Below are 13125 nucleotides of genomic sequence, written 5' to 3' on the forward strand. Positions count from 1 at the left end.
GGCGAGCTTCTCTACAGAGAACTGGACTCGGCCGGAGAGCTAGGACTTGGCTTCTGGGTCCCTCCCGTGATGGGGGAGGATGTTCAGTGTCCCCCTCTGTAAAGTAGCATCCCCTTCCCTGCCCTTGTGAGGCGCCTGCTGGAGAACCACGTGAAAGCCCCTTGAAGACTAAGAAGGGACCATGTCAGGGGTGATGACTGTCTTGGGTTTGCTGTCACCACCCCCCTTGGAGCTCAGCCTAGAGCCGCTGTGGAGGCCCCACAAACACCGGTCCGATTTCCCTGACGTGAGCTAAGGGCCAGTGGATTTCCAGGTGAAGGGCTGAAAGGTCATAGCCGTGAAGCGACAGTCCAAGGCGGAAATTTGGAGCTGACGGCTTAGAACTTGGGAGCAGCTCCATGGTCACCTGGGGCCCAATCTATCTCTTTGGAAACAGAGCGTGCGCAAGGCAGCCTGTCTGCGGAGCGATTCAAAAGCAGACACAGGGGAAATTGGCAAAAATAGCCCTTGGAACCTAATTCTTCCCACTTATCTCCTGCAGGAGGGGGTCACAGGGGACTCAGGCACCTGTGTCCTGCAGAAGCTTCTAGAAGTGGGTGGATTATGTGAAGGGTTGCAGGGAAATACAGCTGGAGATCTGTCCCAAAGGCCTGCCATCTGGAGGGGCTGCTGCCCTGTCTCTTAGTGGAGATCTGGGCCCCCGAGTGCAGGACCGGGTGCTTCCATGGCTTGTGTTACCTGAGAGGCCCTGAGCCCTGAAGGCTGGTGAGTGTGTGTGTGTGTGTGTGTGTGTGTGTGTGTGTGTGTGTGTGTGTGCAGGCCGTCCACCTAGGCAGGGCCAGAGGAAGGGTGGCCATAGGAGAAAGGGCAGGTGGACGCTGGGAAAACGGGGCATTTATTTGAAAGTTCCCTGTGACATCCAGGGAGTCAGGTACCCAGTGCAGGATCCCCCTTTTACCCTGTCTGCTGACTGCCACCCACCCCGCTTCTGCTCCTCAAGTCCTAACCCTTGCCCAGGAAGAGCCTCGCTGGGGAGAGAAAAGGGTTGAACTCTGGGCTGGGAGGGCAGGACGCCCCTCCGTCCAGCCAGCTCCTCTCCGGGCGGCAATGCCACTCATTGAACGCATCTTACCTTCTGCAATCTCTACTCGCGGGTTCTGGTCCCACCTCCCTCCTCCTCTAGGTGACAGCCCTTGGCATCATTCAGGACAACTGTCCTGGTCCCACAAGGCTAAACGTGCCCAGGCCTTCCAACTGTCCCTGACACTGGACACCCCTCCTGCACGACGGTCACCTCCGCCGGGCAGGATGCCGGGCCCACGGGCTGGGCAGAGGCCCCCGGGGGAAGAGGTGCAGGCAGTGTCCTGGGGCCGGGCTCCACCTAGAGGCACAGTCAGGCAGCGTAGAAGCGGGAAGCAGAGGGAGAGGGTGGGCGGGAGAGAGGATCTCGCCAGCACCGTGCTTGTAAGGAGACGGCAGCCTTGGAGGAAAAGGAGCGCCGCTGAGGCCCACCCGGGAGCTCCGGGGAGGGGCTGAGACCGGGGAAGAGTGTGGTGTTTGTGTGCCTCCTGAGTCTGGAGCCCAGGGAAGGGCGTCCACGCAGCCGGGCGGCCCTGGTTCCCTCTCCCCACCCCCGGGGTCAGAGAGAAAACCCGAGGAACACTCCTGGTTTCCTCTTGGTTAGTGTCTGGTTAGCTGGAACCAGGGGGTCTGGACAAAAAAAAGAAGGCACGCGGAAGTGACCGCTCAGGTTGTACGTGGATGTGACAGGCCGTCCTCACCTGAAGGAGGCCGGGAGGGAGGGTCTGGGGCTGCCACACGTGCAGGGTGGGAGGAGCTTGGACCCCGGGGAGGCACCGAGTGGGGCAGCCCCGCCGAGCATGGGGAGGGTGACCCCCAGGCTCTGGGAGAGAACGGGAGTCACACCCACTCCCTCAACTCGGAACTCACCCCCGAAGCTCGGGTGGCCTGGGAGACTTGGAAACCCCAACAGACTAGATGTAAGTAATATATTAATTGTATATTAATAGAAATAACAAAATAAAGCTTAGGGCCAACGCCTGTCATCCGAAGCTGCTCCGACGTGGGCTCTACTGTGTTGGGGTCACAGGGCTGGAGCGGGTCTGGGCCTGGGGGTCCCGCCCCTCAGCCCTGAGCTCTGGGTTCCACACTGAGCCCTGGAAAACATGGCTCCCTCCTCCAGGCCTGGGGCAAGGGGTGAGGCAGCGGAGCCTTGGGGGTGACCCAGGGCTCAGAGGTGTCTCCAGGGTCTGCCCAAAGCCCTCCGTCGGGACACTGGCCTTGGCCCCGTGATCACCACCACACAGGCCTGTGCTGACAACAGGCGTCCCCAGGGCACAGGCAGGGTGACTCCTGGAGGCCCGGAGCTGTCCCACGTTTGTTGTTTGTGTGGCATCTCCTCTGGGCAGGAGGAGGAAAGGGCGGCTCCCGCCCGGGGCAGGCGTGGTTCCCAGAGGCGGTGGGGGGCGGTGGTGCCCGGCCAGCATCAGTCCGACACTGTGCACAAGGCACAGAGTGAGGGGCCCAAAGTCCTCCAGTTCCAGACTTGAGAGTAAAAACGAGTGAAAGAAGCCAGAGAAAAGGGGCACGAGCACGGAGAGGAGGCTTTGCCGCGCGCGTTACCTTGAGGACAATTTCTAACGTAAAGATACTAGTGAAGACATAGTCCGCGTTGCCTAGGATCTGAAAGATAAGCACAACCAGATTAGTGGCTCCGAGTGACCGGACAGCAGAGCGTGTGTTAGCAGCAGAGCAGCGGCAGCCAGACAGGACAGGACAGGACAGGACAGGACAGGGCAGGAGCAGGGGGCACGCATTACCTTCAGAGCAATTTCAATGGTGAAAATGGTAGTGAAAACAATGTCAAAATAAAACAGAATCTGTAAAACAAAGAGACACAGGGTGGGGATGGGGCAGGGATGGGAGAAGCAGGGTGGGAGGAGGGGTCACCAGCAGGGAAGTCACACTCCCAAAGCAGGGAGCCTTTCCATGGGGAGACGGTGGAATGGGTTAGGGGACCAGAGGCACTGGCACAGCACTGGGTCCCGAAGTCCCCAGATCTGTGAGGGGAGCTTCCAGGGCCGACTCAACTGGTCCTGGGTCTGGCTGGGTGCTTTTCTCATGAATTCAGTTTACTTACAAACCCAAATCAGACCGCTGGGATGCTTGTCCAAAGGACAGCATGGGGTTTGCTTATCTCTGCATAAAATTGCAAAAGGCTTAATTCGCATTGGCGTGACGAGCTAGTCTCTCAGGTTCGTGGGACCCTACACTGCTGCTGTGCCCTTCAGGGTGCGGAAGGGTGCACCCCAGGCTAGGGTCAGGCTCCGGGGTTCATGCTTTACTACGTCTCAGGTGACGGATCAGAGCAAGGGCCAGCCCTTTCCCAGTAAGAAAGCTGTGGACCACGCAGGCTGCAGGACCACCGGCTGGCTTGGCAGGTGGTGGACTCCTTCCTTCGTGTCCACCTGGTTGGGATTTGATAAAGTTTCGAGGCTTTGAGATATGGCAGGTCTTACTCTGGCCTATGATGTAGGTCACCGGAGCCTGGGGTGGTCTCCAAACTTAGTTTAGACTTTGCAGAGGGTCACTGAGGCCCTATACGAGGGCGGCCTCATCAGAGTACCCGTCTGCCACTGCCCCCCCGGGGGCCAGGACGGGCCAGTGTACCTCAGGGCAAGGTGTAAACCACTCAGTTCCGGGGAGGTGGACCCGCGGGGAACATCCGCGGGCCGTGGAGTCTGCTGTGGCCCGTCAGGCTGGCCTGAGGCGCTGGGTCCATGGTCTCCTCCTGCTAACAGTCCTAAGACGGGTTTCCACCCACCTCTCATCTCTTAAGGAAATGTCTGCTGTGCCTCTGACCCTGAGATGGGGGCTGGGCTCTGGACTGAACGATGGGGCTGGGCAGCCACAGAAGCTGGGGGCCACACGGCGGGGGCGGGGTGCAGGGGACCAGGTACCTACGTGGTTCCTGAAGGAGGTGTGCTGGACGGGGTCCTCGGCAGCCAGGGAGATGCTGCTGAGCAGGATGAAGAAGAGGATCAGGTTGGTGAAGATGGAGTCGTTGACGATGCGATGGCACTGGAGGCGGAACCTGCAGGGGAGGCGGGAGGGGCCGTCACACGGGGCTGGGGCCTCCGCTCCTTCAGCCCCGAGACGTCCCACTGCAGCGGAGCAATAGCGCCACCGCCCGCCACACCGTGGGCCCACCCACAGGGCCTCGGGCTGGCGCCTGAGACCTTTGGGAACCCCTACATTTCACACACTGCTGTGACACCACCCACCGGCTTTTGTTTGGGGACGTCTTTCCCATCATTAAAAATAACGGCTTTGTAAGATCCACTTCATATGTTTCTGTACAGGGAGCAACAGAGCCACCCAGAAGCGCGGGCGCCCCGACTCCGAGGGGACTTGCTCCCGTGGCAGTATGTCAATCCCGCACCTCGGCACAATGACAAAGAATGACACACCTGACCCCTGAGCGCTCACGGTAGATCCTCGGACGCCGAGGGTGTCATTTATACTGTGTCGTCTTGACAGTAGGAGGGGAGAAGGGTGTGATTATCGTCTTCATTTTATAGATAAAACCCACTGACACCGGGAAGGACAGGATTGCTCAGACACTGTGTGTGTGTGTGTGTGTGCGTGTGTGTGTGTGTGCGCGTGGCCAGGGCTTGAACCCGGCCTCCAGGCTTCTGCTCCTGGCGTGTGGTTGACTAAATGCTCTGAGAGACCTTACTGATGCAGAAGCACCAAATTCTGGAAAGGACAAGCTTTTCAAGACAATTCTGGTTTCACGAGACTTAGGAAAGGTCTGCAGTGATCCTCCCCAAACAAACAAGCCAGTCCACTGAGCTGGGGTCTGTGTGACATGCAGCTGGGATGGGCAGAGGCGCCGGACGAGGCCAGAGGCTGCACTGCTGTCAGGACACTTCGAGCCAGTCGGGGGTGGGGCGGCGGCGCCCGGGACCCCTAGGCGGAGCTAACGCCCTCAGGGAGCATCTGGACGAAAGCTTCCCGGTCCTAATTTAGGTCCATGGGAATCTTGCTGATTAAGAAGAAGTATTGAGGTCACAATCAAAGATCATTAAACACTCAAGAAGAGAAGCCACTGAGATGGGAATCGAAGAAACTACAAATAATTGACTTAGACGGCCCCTCCCCAAAGACTGTGTATATTGGAAACATGAGATACACATTATAGAACAGCTATATTTGAAATGTTTAATGGAATAAAGGACTTGACCACAAAGATGATGAATCAACAAGAAACTCAGACATAGACAGATGGAGCTGGAAAACCAAGCAAGACCTGGAACTGTCCGAAGTGAAAAGATAGAAGCTGATGTGAAAACTGGTTTACACAGTAACACAGCGATGAAGAGAGAATTGAGAAATTGGAAGATATATCTGAAGAAATGACCCAGAATTCCAACCAAGAGACTAGGAGATGAATGATATGAAGATGTGAATGTGTGAGCTGGGAAGGAAAGAATGGGAAGGTCTAACTTGTGTCTCCTTGGACCAGCTGGAGAGAAGGAAGATGAGGCAGTGTGTAAAGAGACTGTCCTGCAACTTTCCAAGAAGCAGCTATTCTTTTCCTAATCTTTAATGTCGTTCAAGAACTGACAAAAATATAAATCCATAGACTTCAGAAACATAACATATTCCAAGCAGGATAAATGGAAAGAAATCCATGGTGGTAAAAGTGCACAACCCCAGAGACAGCAGAGGATGTTAAAAGCCACTGGAGACAAGGGGCAGGTTCTGACAAAGGAACAATCGTAGGCATTCCGACTTCACAGTGGAAGAACACATCCAACACACTGAAGGCTAAAACCCGTCAGCCTGAAAGTGTGTACACAGCCAAACTACCTTTCAAGAACAAGAAATGGAAAGGATTACAGATAAACAGAGGCCAAGTGAATTTTCCATAAAAGAACTTCTGAGCAATGTACTTTAAGGAGGAAAGAAAATGATTGCCGAAGGATGGACTGAGATGCATAAAAAATGGTGAACAGATAAAATAGTAAGTGGTATGTAAATCCAAACATACACTGTCTACTCAGGTACTCATGTTTGACTTGTCGTGTTGGAAATAAAGGTCGGGACCAAAATACTCATCAACCATAACACGTAAGGTAGGAGGTCTGGGAGGAGTTAAAGTAGTCTAACTATTTTAACTCCTTCTATTTTGCAGAAGGTGGTCTCGGATCTTGTTCAACTTTAGGCTTTGTTAAGTTAAATGTAATCACCAACAGAATAGAAACAGAGTTTACACATGTCACAAAATGGAGAGAAAAGCAAACCCAGGTCTTCTGATTCAGAATCCAGGACTCTATTCCCTAAATCCGTGCCTGTTTACACAAGCTTTGGGGAGCTGGGAGAGTCCCAGGACCACCCAGAGGCTGGAGGGCGCTGACACCTGCCGGGCTTGTGTCACAGAGAAAGCAAAGCCCCGTGCACACACCTGTTGCTCGGGCTGAAGATGAAGAAGGCGCTGGCTTCTGGCATGGGCACCGCCTTCTCCTTCAGGTGCAGCTCAGAGAGGGGGCGTGGGCGGGGGCCCACGGGCATCTCAGGCTCCTCCTCATCCTCTTCTCCTGCAAGAAAAAAGCACTGCTCTAAACAGCTCCACGGCTCCCGCTTATTTTTTTTATTTTTTATTTTTTTGCGGTACGCGGGCCTCTCACTGCTGTGGCCTCTCCCGTTGCAGAGCACAGGCTCCGGACGCACAGGCTCAGCGGCCATGGCTCACGGGCCCAGCCGCTCCGCGGCATGTGGGATCTTCCTGGACCGGGGCACGAACCCGCGTCCCCTGCATCGGCAGGTGGACTCTCAACCACTGTGCCACCAGGGAAGCCCTCCCGCTTATTTTTTACCACCATGTGGCTTCCTTCCAGATGCCTTCCTACAGACAGGAATCAGACATCATCCACATCTCTGGAGGTGAAGGGGACCAGCCAAGACACCCAGCTCTCTCCCCGTGAGCACGGCTGGAGCTCATCTCTGCTACAGGAAGACTCCCAGGCAGCACACGAGAGGGGGCTGAGAGTAGGGTGACCAACTCAGAACCTGTCCTTGTTTTTATTTTTAAAAATTTATTTATTTATTTATTTATTTATGGCTGTGTTGGGTCTTCGTTTCTGTGCGAGGGCTTTCTCTAGTTGCGGCGAGCGGGGGCCACTCTTCATCGCGGTGCACGGCCCTCTCACTGTCGCGGCCTCTCCTGTTGCAGAGCACGGGCTCCAGACGCGCAGGCTCAGTATTTGTGGCTCACGGGCCTAGTTGCTCTGCGGCATGTGGGATATTCCCAGAGCAGGGCTCGAACCCGTGTCCCCTGCATCGGCAGGCAGATGCTCAACGACTGTGGCACCAGGGAAGCCCCCCTGTCCTTGGTTATAAATGGAAATTCCCACATCCCAGGAAACCCTCAGTCCCCTGCCAATCGGGGTGGTTGGTCATCCTAGTTGTCAGGCACTAGCGACAGGTGACCAGGTGAGACTGGGGCACTGCCAAGTGTCCTCGCCCTTCTGGACTGCAGGCAGGGGAACGGGCGTGGCTCAGCTGACCTGACACCCCGGCAAGCAACCCCATCCTTGAATGTTCCAGGAGCTTAAAGTCAGCATTCTCCCTATTCCTGAAAATACAAGAAAACACTGTGCTGTAGGGGCAGTCGGGCCGTAATCCTGCCGTAACAGGCCCTCCGTCCAAAGGTCTAGACGCTGACACCAGTTACAGAAGCACTTTGTTCTCCAGGCCAGCGGCCACACTGAATGTGGACCACAGGCAGACAAGCTCACTGGCCATGGAAGGAAACTGCAAACCCTGTTCTTGTCCAAGGTACTTAAAAATGTTTAGAAGGGGATGGAAGTTAGGAGCATGCCTTCATCCAAATCTTGGCTCTGTTTCTTTCTGGCTGTTTAAGTTAGTGTCTCTGTGCCTCAGTTTCCCCATCTGTGAGATGGGATAATAGCACGTATGTACCTCAGAATGGTGCTATTACAATCTCCACCCATGGTAGACACTCCAGGACGGTAAGTTAGTGTCTAGCATCCTCCTCAGTCTGTCTGCTCTTTGCCTGTTATTTCCCGACAGACTTTCCACTCACATCAAACTATTCTCTAAACACTCACTGTAGTGGGTTAAATAGCAACCCCCCATATCCATGCCCACCCGGAGCCACAGGATGTGACCTTATTTTTTAAATTTTTTAAAAAACATATGGAACGCTCCACGAATTTGGGTGTCATCCTTGCGCAGGGGCCGTGCTCATCTCCTCTGTATCGTTCCGGTTTTTCGTATCTGTGCTGCCGACGTGAGCGCGTGACCTCACTCTGGAAAATGCATCTGTGCAGACGTCATCAGCTACAATGCTGCCACAGCAGACGAGGGTGGGCCCTCGCTCCGGGGACTGTTGTCCTTGTGAGGGGACACAGGGAGGCAGAGATGGGGCTGAGGCTGCAACAGCCGAGGAGCTCGAAGGGACTGCACTGGCCGGCAGAGCGGGGACTCTCCCCAGAGCCGCTGGAGGGAGCTCGGCCCTGCTGGCATCTCGATGTCTGGCTTCCAGGCTCCAGAACTGTGAGAGGATGAAGTTCTCCTGTTAAAGCCCGTGTCCGGGGGCTCCATGAAGGTGGCTCAGCTCTCTCCCTGCTTGACCTGCCCGACAGCCCCTCCGCAGAGCTGTGGGCACCCCCGGCTCAGACAGCACCTTCACCTGGCCTTCCTGAATGCCTGCGCCCAGGAAGGACCTTCCTGTGAATCCCAGCAGCACCTCCGGTCTCCCACACCCACCTGGCACTTGGGACAAAAACGCCTCGGATGCGTGACTTTAAATGTACCTGGCTCCATCTCTTCGTGTGCTGAAAGCCCTGCAGAGAAACCCCCTGGCACGTGGAAGCCTCATTTCCTGGTGATGATTTAACAGCAGTGGCTTTATGAGGAAGGGGACCGTGCAGAAGGTCCGGTGGAGAGATGGCTCTGGGCAGTGGACCTCGTGGACCAGCCGCAGGTCTGTGCTCTCTCCCGGTTCCCACGAAGCCAGGTGGGGGCGGGGCAAAAGAGCCTGGCACGGAAAGTGGTTCTTTATCAAGCAAGAGGCAACCAAGGGCCCAAGGCTTCTCAGCAGGACCAGCAGATCACAGGCACAGATCAGATTCCCTCCCTCGAGTAATTAGAGCTGACCGGCAGGCAATGAATAGTTTCAGCAGAAGACTGGCACACAAGGGAAGGTGGTGTCCAGGAGGGGCCTGAAGGTTCCTAACTAACCTTGGCAAGGCTCCTATTAAAGCACGACCAGTGAAGCCAGAGTGGGCTTACATCATGGCCTCTATACGTGGAATTGAACGGGAGGATCTCAGGTCCCGCCTGGCGCTGTCCTCTTTCCAGTTTTGCTCTAAATGACCCAACACTTTCTTATTCAGGAATATCTGAGAACAGGTAGTTGAATGCTTACTTAATCATCTGTGTTTATAGAAAAGCACGTTTGCCAGGTTTGTGCACCTCTAAGGTCCTCGTGGAGAATCGTGTGTACTCTTGTCCTGCGAGCAATGTTTAAGAGGAAACGACTGCGGAAGGACAAACCAAACTTGTAAAGGGTCAGGTTGCCAGCACATGATGCTTTGCATGTATGACGCGTGAGAAGAGAGGTGACGGATTAGGGGAAGTCAAGTAGAGCTCCTTCTGCGGGGGTCAGCCAACCGCCCAGACACCCGATGCCCGTGGAACCTCTTGTGCGGTTTTCTCATCGCAGCTCTCACAGGCTTGGAGAAGCGGGGAAAGCAAGGCCCGGCCGCTTTCCAGATGGCACTTCCAGAACTCAGCAGGAAAAACGTGGCGGGCAGAGCTAAATGCCCAGCCTCGGGCCTTGCCGCCCGGAGCCCCATGCTCACCGCTGTGATTCTGCTCATGGCCGGTTCAAGTCAAAATACTGTTTCTGACACCTCGGGCCCACAGCGCACTGGACGCAAAGCCATGGCCTTGCCCTCAAGGAGCATCCAGGCCTCCGTGTAGCCCCAGAGTCCAGCCGCCCTAAAAGGCCAACCTGCAGAGCAAGGCTGGGATGCACTCCCCGCGCTGATACCTTCTCTTAACTGGCTCAGCTCGGCCCTCAGAGCCACCCTTCACCCTCCCGCCTCTCCAGCTTCTCTGTCCAGCTGGCCCTGCCTCCAAACACCCCCAAGGGCCGCCCCTTCTGCACCTCCAGCCAGTCCCCTGCCTGCACTGCTGCATGAGCATCCCCACTGCCCCGTCCCACTCTGCTCTGTTTTTACACCACAGCCAGAGCGAGTCTTTTGCAAGGTAAGTCAGATGTGGGCTGAGAACCTCCTGTGGTCCCCCCAGCATCAGCCGGGACCCAGCCCTCTGCGTGGCCTTGCGGGCCGTCCCACCTGCTCCTGCCCCGTCTCCTGCCCCGCCCCCGGCCCTTTGCCTGCTCTGGCCCCACTGCAGACAGGTGCGACTGCCCGAGATTCTGGGCTTGCTGGTCCCTCCACCTAGAAAGCTCTTCCCTCAATCATCTCCACACACCTGGTTCCTCTGACTCAGGGTTCAGCCCAGACGTCACATCCACAAAGGGGCCCTAGTGACCAGACAGCCAGGGCAGCCCCGCCCACTTGGTACCTCTAATACGGCCCTTGGTTTTATGATCTTCCTGATGGTTCCTTTCTGGTTGGCTTGCTTTCTTGCTCCTTGTCTGCCTCCCACTACAATGGCGGCCCCCGGAGCAGTGGCCTTCTCTGTCCCCCATGGGCCAGGGGGCCCGGCACACAGTAGGTGCTTTATAAGCAGTTATTAAATCAATGAATGCACATCCCCCTGGTTTTGTCCAGCTCTGTGTCCATGAAACAGGATGGTCCCGAAGTAACTTTTTCCTCTCCAACTCCTCGACTGCAGACCCAGTGGGGACCACCTGCTCCGTGACCCCCCCGCCGCCCCACCTCCCCGCACTGCTCTCTCCTGGAGCCCCTGCAGCAGCCCAGGCCTCTCCCACAGCGTCTGGACTGAGCCACACATTCCCGGGTGTCATCACATTTCCTTTTCACGTGTACTTATTAATTTTCAGCCCTGAGTGACTCTTAAGCACATCTGTATGTTCACTCAAGTAAATGAATCAATTAGATAAAAGCACCATCTTGGCACAAAGCTTTCCTTCCTGGGTGAGGTGATGTTTCTAAAATGTAGTGTATACAAAGCTGGGAGGCTCCAACCAACCGGCGAGCTTTGGAGATTGAACCAGGAGGGGAGGCCTGAAAGGTCACTGCTGGGCAGGGGGGCTGCTTTGCGGGGACTAGGAACAGGCGCCTCCTGCAGGGGGTCCCGCGATTAACAAAACCTACCCAAAATCAGTTAGCTCCCCGTCCATATTCAATTTCCCCCCATTACCTCAAAAATGTCATCGAAACATTTATCTGCTCATTTAGGATCAAGACAAGACGCGCCCGCCGCATTCGGTGGATATTTCTGGTCTGTCTTTGAAATTCTATAATAGTTTCCACCCAGACGGGCTTTAAGGCTTCAAAAGGTTTGGTGCCCGGCACACGGACACCCTTCCGCCCTCCTTTCTGTCTGAGCCCCAGGAAGCCAAATCCTCTTTCCCAGCAGACAGACTGCGGAGGGAAAGGGAAAAGGAGGCCTGGAGCGGTCACGAACGCAGAAGGTTTTCAGGCTCCCGACAGGGCTGTGACCCGACACAGCCCAACCTGTGCGGGGAGGGGTGTCGGCGAGACCCACGGTGGCTTGACGGTGTGTCGTGACTTTGAGCTTGAAGCTCGTGATAACATCTGCAATTCTCTGTAGAAGGAGGGCAGGTCAGGGCTCATACAGGGTGTGGTTTCCTGATGCAGGGAAGTGGCTCCTGAGGGGGGCTGATGGGCTCCTGACGGGGGCTGATGGGCTCCTGACGTGAAACCCTCTCCAGGGGGCCTGCCTGCCAGTTTACGGACCAGACGGCAGAGCTCTGAACGCATCCTGCAGAGCAGCAAGCGGTGGCGGCTGCGCTGTGCTCAGCACCGTCTTCCGGGTGAGGACAGGACAGCTTTGGGATTTATTATTAAGTGAGCAAGATGCTGTGACATATGTTATCCTAATAAGTTATGTAACTTACTAATGAGTTTACAGCATAGGCTATAATAAACCTTAAATGTATACGGAATCCAGCTTCCAAAGACCCAAAGGCATCGCTCAAACACGATGCATTCAATCTTCTGTTGTCATAATGAGGAAACAAGGAGCAAAGCACCCTGCCCCCCAGAGGATAATCGGCAGTGCTGCAGCCGAGCCGGGGGATCTGGCAGGGCCCTTGCTTGTGGGGGAACTGGGACCAGCACGTGGCTTTACAGTGGGGTGTCCACCCCCAGATCCCCCCACCCCCAGGCCAGGCTGTGGGCTGGTACCTGTGGTTTCCGGGTTGGGGTAGGAACTCTTGTCCTCATTCTCGTTGGGCTGGAGGTCGTCCATGTTGATCTAGGCAGCCAAGGAGAGAAGGAGGGTCCAGTTAGACAAGGTCCACAGCTTTAGAGGCTTCGGGTAGCCTTGAAATGGCCGCCTAGTCTAGGCTGAGCTGTCGACTCAGAAACACATCCTTTTTCCTTGCGCACATCCCTCAGGACACCAGCAGACGGCTGGCCTTCCTTCTCTCTGCGCCCAGCTCTGCTGTCCACCCTCCCCAGCCCCTTCTCACCCCACCTCCCCTGCTGTCTGGCCCAGGAGGACCGTGTCCTCCTTCCCTGGGCCTCGGCCCCTCACCTTGGTGGCAGGGGGGGACTCTCCATCCGCCGTGATGGATTTCAGCTCGATTTTCTCCTCCTTGGCCTCCTCCACGGCCGGCTTCTCCACCATCTCTTGTTTCTTCTCTGGGCTGGCAGTCCTGGCCGGTCCGCAGGAGGGAAAAGAAAGGGATGTGACCAGATTGATAGGGAGCTGCCCTGTGGTCTGCTGGGGCCCATGCCGTGCGCTCAATCACAGGGGCGCTGGGCCCCGCCCGGCTCTGTCCGGCATTCAGTTGAAGAGTCCGGCTTCTCAGAGGCTCAGTCCCCGTCTAACCCAGAGAAAGGCTCCTGGAGAACCCTGCTCAGTACTCAGCAGAGGTGTGGCCGTGACGGT

General features: G+C 56.0%; 1 protein-coding gene and 1 non-coding gene across 15 annotated transcripts in view; both read right to left on the reverse strand.

The window, feature by feature from the left end:
* CACNA1C (calcium voltage-gated channel subunit alpha1 C) overlaps window positions 1-13125 on the reverse strand; it is a 474146-nt gene that overhangs the window by 67236 nt on the left and 393785 nt on the right. For all 14 annotated transcript variants that reach the window (XM_060113743.1, XM_060113735.1, XM_060113742.1 and 11 more), the window contains exons 17-21: window positions 12769-12889; window positions 12417-12486; window positions 6491-6623; window positions 3985-4114; window positions 2841-2900 (exon numbers count right to left, since the gene is read on the reverse strand). In XM_060113743.1, the coding sequence (XP_059969726.1) occupies window positions 2841-2900; window positions 3985-4114; window positions 6491-6623; window positions 12417-12486; window positions 12769-12889 (514 nt within the window). The remainder of the gene's footprint in view (window positions 1-2840; window positions 2901-3984; window positions 4115-6490; window positions 6624-12416; window positions 12487-12768; window positions 12890-13125) is intronic.
* LOC132499613 (U6 spliceosomal RNA) lies at window positions 8239-8346 on the reverse strand. The gene has a single exon (XR_009533858.1). It is a non-coding gene; the product is annotated as a U6 spliceosomal RNA (small nuclear RNA).

The sequence above is a fragment of the Mesoplodon densirostris genome, chromosome 11, assembly GCF_025265405.1.
Source record: "Mesoplodon densirostris isolate mMesDen1 chromosome 11, mMesDen1 primary haplotype, whole genome shotgun sequence".
NCBI classification, from domain to species: domain Eukaryota; kingdom Metazoa; phylum Chordata; class Mammalia; order Artiodactyla; family Ziphiidae; genus Mesoplodon; species Mesoplodon densirostris.